This window comes from Neophocaena asiaeorientalis, unplaced genomic scaffold (genome assembly GCF_003031525.2).
Source record: "Neophocaena asiaeorientalis asiaeorientalis breed wild unplaced genomic scaffold, Neophocaena_asiaeorientalis_V1.1 scaffold134, whole genome shotgun sequence".
Lineage (NCBI taxonomy): Eukaryota > Metazoa > Chordata > Mammalia > Artiodactyla > Phocoenidae > Neophocaena > Neophocaena asiaeorientalis.
The window spans coordinates 29,761,043-29,775,441 of NW_020185339.1; the positions used below are offsets into that span (position 1 = coordinate 29,761,043).

Here is a 14,399-nt window from a genome sequence, read left to right on the forward strand (position 1 = left end):
GGCTCGGATGAACTCATTGCAGGCCTGCTCCACGCAGGCACAGCCCCACGGAGTTGGTCGAACAGCCAGCGGGGAGTGAGCTCTTTGCCCACGACCGCCACGGACTCAGCGCCCGGCCGGCAGCCGACAGCGCCACATTGCGCCTGCGCAAACCCTGTGGCGGGCCTAGATAGCAAAGTGGTTAACTAAGCCTTGGTTGGACCAAGGCGGCGTCACAAGTCTGCGCAGGCGCGTTCCGCCTTCGGACACTGGTCGCTGCGCAGGCGCCCGTTCTAGTCACCTCTCCTGTAAACAGAGGGGCCTCCGGGAGGCAACTTCTGCTTCCGGGTCACGTCTTGACAGCGGCTTTCACCACCCAGGTCAGCCCTGCAGTTCGGTGAGTGTTACCCCGCTGCAGAAATGTCTGCAGCCTGGTTCCCTAATCCGGGGCACCACGCCCAGTAACGCTTCCTCCACTCCCAGCTCGGGGTCCGCCAGCCCTCGAGGCTGGGACCTCGTTCCGGGCCCTGGGGAGATCGGGGCAGGGGTTGGTCCGCCTCAGGGGCTCTCCTGCCAGATTTCGCGACCCCGTTTCAATACCGGCCCCGGGACCTGCTGGAATTGCTGCGGTCTCTGAGGAGCCCGTGCGGAAAGTGACACCACGTGTCTTCGCATTTCGTGCAGTTGTCCGTCGCCCCCTAGATTTGGCGAGACCAAGCTGCCGCGACTCCTCCCCCAAGCAGGTGCGGTGGGGCGGGGGCCCGCCTGGGCGGGCGGAAGCCAGGCCTCACTAGCACCAGAGCTCTTGAACGTCACCTCTCTCCTACTATGCTTCTAGCTTCGCAAAAAAAAAACAAAAAACCTTGGGGTTGTCTCTGGATCCAAAGTGAAAGAAAACGGGAGAGAGAGGACTTTCAGCACCAGCAGAGGAAAGGGGAGACTTGGGGTCAAACCGTGCATAGGCTGCTGCCCGGAGATACGTCGAGTTTAGATTTCGTTGACCTTCCCTGACAGTGAATGTTGTCTATGTGCCCCGAAGTTTCACTCTTCAGCACGAGCTTCGAGGCGGCAGCAGCAGAGAACCAGTGGTCATATTCTGAGTTAGGAGTTCTTAGCCTGGAACCCAAGGGCGCTCCGAAAATGATAGCAGGGTCTAGTATTTTCAGATTATCATGACCCAGAAATGGTTAACAGAACCACTTCGGTGTAAGCCTTCCACTTTGGACGCTCTGTTTTCTGCCCCCGTTCTTGAAATCGCTGACTCAAATGCAGCTATGCCTTTTCCCCCTTTTTCCTTGCAACAATGAAGTGTAAGATACAGACCCTTTGTCTCTGAGGAGTTTCGTGGCTGTTGGAGAGATTAAAACGTATGCCAAGTCTAAACTATCTAGAAAATTTCAGGGAGGCATATAAACAAGTGTGTAAGCTTACTTATTCTTAATAAAGTAGGGGAGAATACCCAATTTGAATCATTGATACTTATGAATTGAATATTTTTAAATTGCATTCCATTAATTAATACTGTATATATTTTAAACAGATAAATGGCTACTGATTAGCAAAATGGAAACTATTAGAGTTTATAGTATATTGCATAATGTATAAGGGGATAGTCCTTCACAAAAGGCAAAAATTACATAGTATGAAATGACCAAAATAAGTTTTGGATTTTTCCCTTAGTAGTCATCATATGCATAAGATGTTTAATTACTGCAAGTCTTGGATTTTTTTAGGATCCAAAGTAATAAGCTTTACACTGGTTCAACAGATATTTATTGAGAACCTGCCATGTGCGAGGCACTGTTAAAAATAACACTGTATTTACCGCCAAGGAGCTTATAGTTTGATAAGAACATGGATTCCTAAACAGTTATACCTAGAGAGCCGTACAGCATACCATGCTTTCTCTACAGTTTGATATATGCTTTTTCATAGAAATACTCCACCTTCTTTGCTGTAATCTTAAATGTTCCCCAACTGATACATGGCTCTTATACAGCCGAAACTTATCATAGTTGAATTTATGTATATTGCATTATTTTCTTCTTCCAACGCCGAACTCAAGTCTGCTTCACAGTTGTCACAAATGGCCAATCTTTAAATTTTTAAATTCATTTTTCACTCTTAAATGTGCTTGTTTTCGTACAACTGCAAGCATATGTCATTGGTGTGAACTTTGAAATTTTTTTCTAATTTTATATAGATGACCCCAGAGTAATTATACTTTGGCGTTCCTTCCTTATTTTAGAATATTACCTCAAAAACTTCCTATTTTTTTCTTTGCTGAAGACATTTTAAACTGTTTCACAGATGCCTTGTCATTTGTATTTGTTCCATCTCTTCTCACAAGTAGCAATCACTCCCATACCCTTTAGTCAGTCAATCAGTATTTATTAAGTACCTACTTTTTGTAAGACTCTGTGGCTGGCCTTATATGGGCCAAAAAAGTAGAAGACAAGGACCTCGCCTTCCAATTGATTACAGTTTAGATGGAAGGACAATATGACCGTAACTATACTGCAAGTCCACATGTAACAAGTAACCTAAAGGGGGTGCTGATAATAAAGACCACATAATTCAGAGGAGGAAAAGAATGTTTTGTGGCATCTTTAGCCTTTAAAAGGATCCCCTTCCTTGCCTAGTCTTTTTTAAACCACACAGAGCTCCATGGGGACCTTGGAGCCTCTTGGGGAAATCTTGTGCCAGGCTAGGTCCGAGAGTAGAACTGAGATTTCAAGGGTCAGAACATTTGCATCCAGGTTTACCCAGCTCCTTCAGCAACTATTATAATCTATTTCTTATGATTAAGAAAAAATGATATTAATGAATGAATCATTGATCTATTTGAAATCTGGTTTTAGTAGTGGGAAGGCCTCAGAGAGCCTCTAACTAAGGACAGGTGTGCTCAGTGAGACTGTGTATGCCTAAAACATCTTTGTTTCAGGCAGTTTGGAGCATGTGAACGTACTCTGAGCCTTGATGAGTTCCAGTATGTGGTATATTATGCAGAGCATTCAGAGCAAATACTCTCTCTCAGAGCGCTTAATCCGAACAGTCGCTGCCATTCGCTCCTTCCCACATGACAATGTAGAGGACCTCATCAGAGGGGTGAGTGTGCTGTGTTGATGCGAGAGTCCTTGGGGAGGTGAAGTGGGAAAGCTCCCGGGGAATCCTAATGGATGACAGGTTTGCAGCTCTGACTCAGCACAAGATCACAGGGAGTTTTTACAGTCTTCGAAAATGTATTAACTTGACCATTAAAATATATTTAGCCTATGTTTTGCTTCTCTTCCCTTCTGCCTTTCACTTTGCGCCTATGATATTTTTCTTCAGGAATTATGTTCTAGATAAACCTAGTCCCTTGTTCTCTGTAAAAATCTCCGTCTGCATATGGTGCATATGGGACCCAGCAAGCTCAAAGTCTTCAACACATGCTGTACTAAGGGAGGAAGGAGGCAAGCAAAGCATAAGCGGCTTTCAAATCCTTGTGTTTTGTAATAATTACATGGAGAGATATCACTGGCCTTCTGTCTTACCAACAGCCACCACTTAAAGTTCCACAGAGAAGATCAACCCCTAACATGCATGGTAATTTTTGACTTAAGAAAACTTAACTATCTGATGTCTAACCACTACTATTCAGTAATTCTGTTGAATGACTGTATCCTAGAAGGGCTTTGATGCCTTTTTCTGTGTATTATTCCTGTTGAAGAGAAGTTACAGGGTAATTTTTTTGGTCACTAGAGAATGCATCCAGATAGTTACTTCTGTACATTCTTTTTAACAACTTTAGAGTCCTTACTTAAAGCCTAGAGCCCTGTAGCTGCTTCAGAGTTGTGTGGCACAGCTGTGAGAAGAAAAAGTCATACAGCGTTAGCTTGCTCTCGGCAAAAGTGGTATCAGAAGACTGAACAGTAGAAACTTGGTCACGTTCTAATTCTAGCTCTGCTGCCGAGTCATTCTGTGACTTTGGTCTGCTGTGGTATCTCCGTCTTCTTTACCACATTTGAAATAGAAGTACCAGTGGGGGGCTAGGTGGCAGAGAATGCTGATAATAATAGGCTACTTTGAAGATGTTTATGAACAAAGAGATAACATTAAGATGACCTTAGTATTAGTGATGGTCATCTGTCAGGTGGCAGAAGAGCACGCCAGTTCTCCTGGCTTCAGGCTGAAAGACTCCCTTTCCTGACTTTTTCAGAGCATGGTAGCCATAGAAAGTTGATTGCTTTTCCAACCTTCCTGCCTGATGATAAGGTTCCATTGCTTTTACATATAAGGTTATGTCCTCAGTGATGTCCAAATGACCATCTGGCAGTCTAGCTTGTGGAGAAACTTAATGACTTGATCTAAGGGATCGACAGTTCCTTTCGTTCATCTTCAGTGTATTCTCTTGGTTTGGATATTGGCATTATAATATCATTTAATGAATAGGAATAGAAACTGGGGCTGGTAGTATGTTTACAGTACAGAGTTAGGACCCTTTTCCCCCCGGACCTTGTTCTGAGTCTTGTCCTGCGTGGAGAGCGAGAGCTGAAGACACCGATCGAACTTTCCTTTCGCCCACAGGGAGCAGATGTGAACTGTGCCCACGGCACGCTGAAGCCCCTGCACTGTGCCTGCATGGTGTCCGATGCCGACTGTGTGGAATTACTGCTGGAGAAGGGAGCTGAGGTAAGGTTTCTAATGCTGTCACATCAGTGACGCACTAAACTTGAGCTTCACACTTTCCTACAATTTCTTGTCTCTTCTCCCATTTCTTCCCACCTTCTAGCTCCTGGTAACATTGGCATGGCCAATATTAAAACAAAATGTAATGGTGAATCATCTGAAGTATTTCATTCCTTTGCCTTTCTTTCTTACACTGTCCATGACTCCAGGAAGAGGGAATTTTTATCTCCCCTTAATCTCTCAGCCTTCCTTCTAGGGTTGTTTATATTTCCATTTAATCCTCTCATTGCCTGTTGACTATCCAGGCCCCTCAGCCCTGATCCAACGTAAACCACTTGAGACTTGCTACTGGATGTACACTCCTGATACCTCTGTCACTGGAAAATAGATCACTAGGCAGTCCCTTCCCCAGGACTGAGCCACTTGTGCTCTTTCTGCCCACTGATTTTTTTTTCTGTCTTAGCATATCTTGTTCCTATTTTCTTGCGAATGTATCTTAACATAAAAAAACGTAGATTACTTTTTATTGGCATTAGCAAGAAGCAGAATAGTATAATGAATGATTAAAAGAACAGAGTCTGGAACCATACTTCATAAATTTGAATTCCAGCTCTGTCACTTCCAGCTGTGTGACCTTGAACAAGTTACTTAACCTTTCTTTGCCTCAGTCTCCCCATCTGTAAAATGAGGATGATAGTGGTGTCTTCTTCATAAGGTTGTAAACTGTTTAGAGCACTGGCATGTAGTAATTACTAAGTAAGTGCCTATTAAATAAATAAATCAGCAGTTTCGACAGCTTTTGAGGCATCCTCAAGGTGCACACGCTGCGGCACTCATCTGAATCACACACGCCATGAAGCTGGTGTGCAGGCCCCAGACACAGTGGTCGGTAAGCCTGCTGCAGCCCCCCGCATCCTCACCTCCACACCGCCATGTTGTTCTCTACTTGTCATTAACTATCCCGTAACGTTTATGAGTGACCCTGAAGTGAAAGCCAGTGATTAACGTCAATGATAAAAGTGAAACTACCCCAGGGGGCGGTGGGGGAGGCAGTTTTTAGCTAAGTAGAAGGTTGAACTCAAATATGGCAGGGGATTTTTTTTTTTTTAGTGCCTTTCATGGGAGAAGATAATTCGCTATTTAAACCTGGGATCTGAAGTCTTTGTAGCCTTCAAAAATTATAGGTGATGCTGAGTTTTAGCAAGCCAGCTGCTCTTCCAGCACTGGAAGATCTGTGTTCTTTCCTCCACATGCTTTCCTCCAGGCTCTCTTGTGACCTCACAGCAGATGTTTGCAGGGGGCTGACTTGGATGAACAATCTGAGCTTCTCTGGATGGTTAAAGAACACAGCAGAGCTACACGGGCAGAACCTTGACCTCATTATTTTTCAGTCTGGTTGCCGTTAGCCACGGGATACAGAGTGAGTCAGGATAAGTAAAATAATCCAAAACCTTTTCTCTGGCCAGTATATGCAAGCCGCTTTCCAATAAACATCTTTCAGAGTAGTTACGAGGACTTAGACTTCATCTTCTCTTTCTTTCCCCTTACTCTGTGGTAGAGGTCCTAGTGAATAGTAAATAAGAACGTGGAAGCAAAACCCTAGATAATGCAGGCCAGCTAATCGGTGGACATCATAGTGTCGGTTGTCTGGGGACAGTTGTTTTCCTATTTGCTCCTCAGCTCCTGTCATAGCTCCATCCTGATCACCATGACTCCCTGGGAATTACTTGTTGACCCTCATGTTCAGAATGCTACATAGCAAAGGTAACGGATAGACACATGCAAGTGTCTTTGCCAGCCTGTCGTCCTCTCAGTCGTCTATACACTGTAATGTAGTTGCTCCCCCTTTACAGGTGAATGCCCTGGATGGTTATAACCGAACAGCCCTCCACTATGCAGCTGAGAAAGATGAGGCTTGTGTGGAGGTCCTGTTGGAATATGGTGCAAACCCCAATGCACTGGACGGCAACCGAGACACCCCACTTCACTGGGCAGCCTTTAAGAACAATGCCGAGTGTGTGCGCGCCCTCCTGGAGAGCGGGGCCTCTGTCAATGCCCTGGATTACAACAATGACACCCCGCTCAGCTGGGCCGCCATGAAGGGAAATCTTGAGAGCATCAGCATCCTTCTTGATTATGGTGCAGAGGTCAGAGTCATCAACCTAAAAGGCCAGACGCCCATCTCCCGCCTGGTGGCTCTGCTAGTCAGGGGACTTGGAACAGAGAAAGAGGACTCTTGCTTTGAGCTCCTCCACAGAGCCGTGGGACACTTTGAATTAAGGAAAAATGGCACCATGCCACGAGAAGTGGCCAAAGACCAGCAGCTATGTGAAAAACTGACTGTTCTGTGCTCAGCCCCAGGGACCCTCAAAACCCTCTCTCGCTATGCTGTGCGCCGGAGCCTGGGACTCCAGTATCTGCCGGATGCGGTGAAGGGCCTTCCACTGCCAGCTTCTCTGAAGGAATACCTGTTACTCGTAGAATAGCCCAGAGGAGATGAGTGCACCGTCAGGCAGGCAACTCTGGGTGAGGTTTTGCCCTGCAGCACTTCTCTGTCTTGGAAAACAGGGAAAGCAGTTGTTCCTGCTCTGTGGTTTCTATTTTGAGGCAACATGTCACAACAGTAACCTCCACATCACCTCCCCTCCCCAAACCAAGCAACCAAAAACGTCCCTCACTTTTGTTTCTGTTTCTTACTTACCTGGCCTTTCATATTGCACCCTGAAAAGGAAGAGGCCTCCCTAACCCTCCCTTTAGGGAAAAAGTCAACAGTGAGACTAAATTTGTCTCGGAAGATGAAGCGTATTTATAGAACATGTGTTTGGTTTTCCTTTGGGGACCTGACTAACGTTTTCAGAAGAATCCCTCTTAGAAACATTTTAATTGATCTGTGAAGAAGTTTAAGAAAATTCCAGCTAACAATTGCAGCCCCCAAATGAAGATACTACAACCTCAGATGGTGTGCAGGTTCAGAATTGGGCTGGATGATATCCCTAGAATCATCCTGGGGCATTCAGAAGGGACTGGTCCCCTTTCTCACCATCGAAGGGAAGGGCAGCCTTTGCTTCTTTTCCATGGGTGTGCCCAAGGGTCACAGTAGTTCAGCAGTATTATTTTAGAAAGACTGTCTTGCTGCTTTCCATATAGTAGAAGGGATAGGAGGTTCTAAGCAGTCCTAAGAACTAACAGTCCTCAGAACTTTTCTTCTAATGCAGTTCTTTCTCCTCCTGACAGCCAGTTTGCTCTAGTGGGCTTGACAGGCACTTCCTGCGCCGTAGGCAAAGGTGTTTGCTGTAGCACAGGAGGACGCGGGCTGGGCTGCCTTTTCTCTCTGGTCTTCTTCATTCACTCTGCTAAGAGTTTGGAATGTGTTTTGTTTTGTTTTGTTTTCAGGTGTTTTGGAAACTTTACTTTTTACTGATCTATACTAGACATTGGTGGAGGGGGTGGAGAGTTGAGGAGTGGGGGAGGAGCATTATAAGAGCTTCCTCAGAGATGACCCACCTACCCAAAAAAGATCTGTTTTAGTGAACAATACTTAGTCTACAGTACTCTCCCTTTTCATGTTCCTAAACTAGATCAAGTTGTTATTGATCCTAGATGACCTTATGCAAATGTGGAAAACGTTTTTTTTTAATTGATTGGGAACTATAAATAAAAATGAACAGAATCTGCTGACACAGCTAATTTGAAAAAGTTTGTCCGCTTTTGTCCTTTTGCTGTTGGTGTTTTTTGCTCACTTAAAAAAAAAAAAAGAAATAAACGGTTCTAAAAGCTAGTTTGGCAATTTCTACTGTTCCTACTTTTCTGTACATTATTTAATTACCGTGAGCCTCAGTGTCCTCATCTCTGAAATGGGGCTGTCACCACCACCTGCATTGGCTGCTTTGAAGAATCAGTGATAACAGTGCTTGATATTAATTTTTCTTCCCCTTAAAGAACTGTACAAAGAGCATTTGGCTGCTTTAATGCTGGGCTCTGACAAGACTTCTCGGTCATTTTTTGTTTGCTTTATAAATTATTTTATTTTATTTATTTTTGGCTGCGTTGGGCCTTCGTTGCTGCGCATGGGCTTTCTCTAGTTGTGGCGAGCGGGGGCTACTCTTCATTGCGGTGCGCGGGCTTCTCATTGCGGTGGCTTCTCTTGTTGCGGAGCACGGGCTCTAGGCGCGTGGGCTTTAGTAGTTGTGGCACGCGGGCTCAGTAGTTGTGGCCCACGGGCTTAGTTGCTCCGTGGCATGTGGTACCTTCCTGGCAGGGCTCGAACCCATGTCCCCTGCATTGGCAGGCGGGTTCTTAACCACTGCGCCACCAGGGAAGCCCTCGGTCATTTTTTAGAACTGTTTTTAGGGTATAGCAGTTATACTTTGGACAGCCAGCAAAAGTGAAGTACTACAGATAATCCTTTCCTCCATCCCTTGTAAAACCTCAAACTTCCGTCCTGCTTCAGCAAGCAAACGAGGAAACTGTGTAGGTTGGGAGGAATATGTACACTTGTGCCAAGAGCCAGGATCTGATTATTGGAGACTAATCTCAAGCCTGGCATTGACAGGGAAGCATCCTATCAACTGGGGGAACAGTCTGTAGTCCCAATCCTAAGAACCAACTGTATTACATGGATACTTGCTCATGAGGCAGTATGGGACAGAAAACAAATTGAGCTGAATAAGAACTGACAATTTTTCCTAATCAGTATTTCAACCAACCCACCAAACTAGGTCCAGGACTGGGTGTCTCTACTTCCCAGGCATTCAAGATGTACCTGTCTCCCCACCGATGGTGTCTGGCTTTCATCGAGGAAGGAGCACAGGGGAAAAGTTGAGAAGGAAGAACCCTGTATTGTCAGAGGAAGAGTAGAGATTGGGGGATGGCTGGAAAATAGCAACGCTGGGTAATGGGTAGATGATCAAGAGGTGAAACACAACTTCATGCTTAAGGAAGACGGGAGCATCCTGTTGGCTGCAGAGGACGCGGGATGAGGATAAGGACAGTGTCCTGTGTTTTAGGACCCTGTGTACAGAGTCAAGAGATGTCCAAGAACAGAGAGACGTACATGGGGTTAGCGCATGGGCTGCATTTTCCTAGGTGTCCGCTGGGCAGAATCTGGTGCTTGAGGCTGACAGGAATGCACTTGTGAAGATGGTAACAGGAGAACCAAAAGCACAGTGACCAGTTGGCATTTATTAGTGTAGCTATGGTTTGTCACTGTCATAAACGTAGTAGAGGAACCAAGACTTCGTTATCACAAAGAAATAAATAAAGCTTATTTTTAGGAAAATTCTAACCGAGTAACTGAAATCGAGCAGTAGCACTAGAGGAGCCCAGCCTCGTGTGACACATGAAGCTGGGGTAGAAGTCAGGATAAATTCTAACTACAAGGAGCTTACGCTTACTTGCCCCCTGCCCCAGCTCCCTGGCCAGAGCTGACCATGGCTGCAGTTACAGAATAAAAGGAAACCTAATTGAAAGTGAGCTGAGCTGAAACACTTGAGAATGCATGGACTTGGATCTATCAGGGTGAGCTGACCACGATCAGACGATCCGTTCCTCTCACTGCAAAGAGGTTTAGATGGTAGCTTCTCCGGACCGCTTCCGACTGACATGCTCAAAGTGGGCGTGCTCTGAGGTATCCAAGTCAATCTCATACTTGGCTAGGATTTTGAGGATGGGCCTCAGCTTCAGCCACCACTGTTCCTTGGGGATGCGGTGCCTACAGGGGAACGAAGTAGATGATGATTTAATCTTTAGCACCCCAATCAACTTCTATCAAAGCCTATGGGAAGAAGTTGAGCAGAAGAGGCTGGATTTGGGGCCTGGGCATCAGATCTGAAGTAAGTACGACTACAGGTGTTACTCCTAAAAGAAAAGGACTGAAGAAGGTGAGTAGCTTGGGAAGGGTAGATCTCGAAACTACCGGGGAGGGAACCACCGCAGGAGGTAGAGGTACTCACTCAAAATCTGTCTGTTCCTTCAGCTCAGTCACGGGTTGAAAGACCAGGGCCCTCTTACGCATCCCCAGAACACAGCCCGAGTCTGGGGTATTGGCAAAGATCCGCCCTGCAACAGGGATGGTCAGTCAGCTTCTATACTGGGAACCAGCTTCTAGGAAGGGGGCTCACCCTCTTACCCCACCTACCATTACGGTAACTCTCTTTGATTTTCCCAGACATCCAGTTCATAGCCTTTGCACCCATCTTAGTGGCAAAATTCCTGTCAAATGGAGTTGGGCTCCCACCCTGGAAAAAGAATCATAAAAATTACACGGGGAAGGACTCTAATGAAGTGGCAGAGAGATGGGAATACACAGAGGAAAGTTTATAACCAGAAAGAGGAATCCGGAAGTCTAACTGTGAAAGGAAATCCTGAAGCAGGGCCGGGAGCCAGGGCAAGCTGGCCTGGTGTATTTGGCCGGTCATCAGACTTCAGAGTAACTAATCGGTACAAGGGGATGACTGGTCTCACAGTCGCCTCTTCCAGCTCCGTAGCTGCATGACCCTGTTCATTTCCTTCTAGTCTTACTGGCCATTCAGTCAATTCCCTGCCCCTCATTAGCTTAGCAGCTTCTGTCAGTCACCATCATTGATGACACGAGTGTTCCTTGTGACCCAATTTGGATGCTTTTGGTAGCACCTCAGAACAATATAAAACATGGTGCAGGGTTTCTCTGAACAAAGCAGAAGTGGGAAAATGGGAAGAAAGGAAAAACAGAAAATAGGTCGTCATACTTTATCCAATAGTACCCCATTCCTGCAGGAGCTGCTAAGCCCATTCAAACTGAGAGAATGTGAATTCATCTGTGGGTATAGAAAGGTCAAAGGTCAATGCTTAAGAGGCATCTGTGGGGACATTTGGGATGGGGTAGGCCTCAGACCACTAGTGTTATCTGTGAGTGAGGCCTGCCTTGGGTGGGGATTGAATGTGGGTGATAGAAAGGGATTCCTTTCCCCTTGAAACTCCACAGACGGAGCCCAACCCTAGCAAGGTGCCTGTCCTCATCTCACAGGTTCCCCACAAAAGGCAGCATGCTGTGGTGGCGAAAGCACTGGACCGGCTCATTCTGACCTCATTCCAGCTTGAGTAGTGGCCCTGAAAAAAGCATTTCTCCTCTGTGGCCTCATTTTCTTCATCTGAACCAGTGGTTCCCAACTGGAGACGATTCGGCCCCCCAGGGGACATATGGTAATGTCTAGAGACATTTTTCCAGTCGTACAAGTGAGGAGGGTGTGCTACTGGCATCTAGTGAGTGAGAGTACAGGGATGCTGCTAAGTAAGCAACCTACACCACACAGAACAACCACAAAGAATTTTCCAGCTCAAAATGGCAAGAGTGCCAAGGTTGAGAAACCCTGCCCTGAATAAAGAGGATGAACCACAGAATGTCTAAAGCCATTTCCAAGGTAAAGATTTCTGATTCTGTGACTGTAAAAGCCTGCAGGCCCACGCTCTGTGGCAGCCCCGATAGCCTCCAGCGGGTCGAGTCTACTGGGAGATTCAGTGACTCTTGGGGGTTATTTATGGCTGTCTGGTGACGGGCATGGCGTGTCTTCCGCACCTGCTGCATGTGGCCGAGCACATTCTTCCTGCTGTCGAAGATGCCCTTCCCCTCCTCAGAGTACAAGTTGAAGATGAAGTCAGTGGTATAGTTCTCATTGCACTTCTCATTCCTGCAGGAGAGACCGAAGCCTGTGCCGGGCATTGTCCCCCTCCCTCCACCCGCCTTCTGCCTCGGTCAGCTTTGCCCCTCCCGGTTCCATCTACCCCCGCGGCCAGGCGCTCTCCATTTGTATCCAGACTCCTCAGGGTGTCCCAGCCACGGATGCAGTCTGACTAGGGCCAAAGCCTGACTATTGCTTCTCTTCACTTAGGAGCAAACCGGGGATGAGGTACCTTAACACCAGTCCCCTCTTCACAGTTGTTTTCATCTTTTGTACCAGATGTTCCACATTCACCTGAAAATGAAACAGAAAATCCAGAGCCCGGCTGAGAGTGGATCCGGCTGGGCAGGCTCATAGATCCCTTCTTCCCCGCCAGGCATCTGCAGGAGGGAGAGGGACATGAAGAGGGCTATTTACAGCCCAGGGCCTGAACCGTGCCTAAGCCCTTTAAGAAGGTCAGTGCAGACTGAAATTAAGACTCCAGATGCAACAGGCAGGACAGGCAGAGGGAAAGTTGGACAAAGCGTGGCAACTGTCAGTTTTTGGCTCCTTCAGGGGTTTCCAGTTCTCCCTCCCTCAGAGGGCTGACCCTGCTCTCCGTGTAGGTCTCTAAACGGGTTGCGTCCGGGTCCATGTACAGCAGTGATTCACCCAGAAGCAGTCGCTTCACTGGGCTTTGCGTTGGGGGTGAAGGAGGGAAAAGGTCACCCTCCACTGCGGGCAGGGGTTGGCTGGGCCCTTGGATTAGGGAGTTCCCTCAGCCGGCGGCCCTCCACTTTGTGGCTCTTTTTCCTTCCAATGAACGGGGATCTTGGAAAACGAGGATCATAAAGGTATCCCCTCAAAAAATGGAATGAGGACTCCGGTTTGGTAGCAGGGGAAATCTGGCGGGGGTGGGGGGGAACAGTTAAACCACCCACTCAAAGTTTAGAAAGGTTTTGTAACCTCACTAAACCTTTCTGATCTGTAATATGGAGATAATAGCTCCCTTGCATGTCTGTTATGAAAATAAAATGCAAAAACGCACGTAAACTGCATACCACCCTTCAAACAAATGCTCCGGCAACAGGAGCAGCGGCCACGTACAGGGGGTTACACCAGAGAATGCCCGCCTGGTGCTCCTTCTAGGACTCCACACACAGACCACACGTCAGCTCTGTCCTCGCCTTGGGCTCTCACAGCTTAGGTCGCCATGGGGACAGTGGGGAGAGACTGGGGCGGGGAGAGGGGCTCTGGGTAGCCGTCTACCTGCAGGTCTCGAATGGTGAAGGGCTCCTCAAAAATATAGGCAGCATCGGCCCCGGCTGCCAGGCCCGCCATGGTGGCCAGGTAGCCGCAGTAGCCACCCATAGTTTCAATGATAAACACCCGGCGCTTGGTGCCTGCCGCTGACTGCTTGATGCGGTCACAGGTCTGCAAAGACAACAGGTCATAGAAAGACACGGTCAGGGGTGTGATTCTTGTCACTTTGCGGGCCCCTGCGATCACCGAACTCTGGAGCGACCTCCTCCCCAGGCCAGCGGGGCCCCTACGCCTATCGAGTGCTTGCCTTCCAGGACGGCAGGCACGTCTGCTAAGCACAGTGTGGAACTCCTCCCCTGGAAGGAAGCTGTCCCTACCCCTCCTGTTGCTCGGAGTAGGGGAACTAGGCTGTAGGACCCCAGAAAGGAAAAATCATTTGATATGCAGAGTACAGACGCCTTTCTAGGTGACAGGACTCACAGGGCGTGGAGGATGGACACCATATGCATGGTTAAAGGCAGTGTGTGTAAATGCCGGGGCTTGAAGAAGCATTCTTCTAACGCTGTGACTTGGTTGGTACAAAACAAGTGGCTCACTTCCTAGGCCCAGACTCGGTCCAGGGATTAGAGTCCTGGCCAGAGGCTGGGAAGCAGTGGTGGCCCTCACCATGCAGATGGTGTTGAGAGCCGTGTCGGTCCCCACGCTGAAGTCCGAGCCGGGCACGTTGTTGGAGACCGTGGCAGGGATGACCACAAACGGGATGCAGAGCTCGTCATACTGCTTCCTGCCCTCCATCAGCTCGAGGCCCCCCGTGTAAGCCTGAGAAGATGAGAGCAGCGGGGGCGGGAATGA

The 14,399-nt window shown here is 47.6% G+C and overlaps 2 protein-coding genes across 9 annotated transcripts in view; one reads left to right on the forward strand and one right to left on the reverse strand.

Annotated features, from left to right (window-relative positions):
• The first annotated feature begins 269 nt into the window (after positions 1-269).
• Positions 270-8,426, forward strand: ASB8 (ankyrin repeat and SOCS box containing 8). Of its 8 annotated transcripts, none has more exons than XM_024737009.1 (4): positions 270-376; positions 2,928-3,087; positions 4,549-4,653; positions 6,504-8,426. In XM_024737009.1, the coding sequence occupies exons 2-4, from the start codon at positions 2,959-2,961 to the stop codon at positions 7,134-7,136; spliced, it is 867 nt and encodes a 288-aa protein (XP_024592777.1). In that variant the 5' UTR covers positions 270-376; positions 2,928-2,958; the 3' UTR covers positions 7,137-8,426. The 8 variants fall into 8 exon arrangements, with proteins under 8 accessions (XP_024592777.1, XP_024592780.1, XP_024592774.1 ...); XM_024737006.1 differs by having other exon boundaries at positions 294-376; positions 2,924-3,087; positions 6,504-8,346; XM_024737007.1 differs by lacking the exon at positions 270-376 and adding an exon at positions 384-722 and having other exon boundaries at positions 2,924-3,087; positions 6,504-8,346.
• Positions 8,427-9,811: 1,385 nt separating this feature from the next.
• The window catches only part of PFKM (phosphofructokinase, muscle), a 42,196-nt gene continuing 37,608 nt past the window's right edge, over positions 9,812-14,399 (reverse strand). Inside the window, exons 18-24 of the mRNA XM_024736990.1 lie at positions 14,214-14,386; positions 13,554-13,718; positions 12,538-12,599; positions 12,203-12,314; positions 10,787-10,886; positions 10,602-10,707; positions 9,812-10,360 (exon numbers count right to left, since the gene is read on the reverse strand). Coding sequence (XP_024592758.1) covers positions 10,216-10,360; positions 10,602-10,707; positions 10,787-10,886; positions 12,203-12,314; positions 12,538-12,599; positions 13,554-13,718; positions 14,214-14,386 — 863 coding nt within the window. The 3' untranslated portion in view covers positions 9,812-10,215. The remainder of the gene's footprint in view (positions 10,361-10,601; positions 10,708-10,786; positions 10,887-12,202; positions 12,315-12,537; positions 12,600-13,553; positions 13,719-14,213; positions 14,387-14,399) is intronic.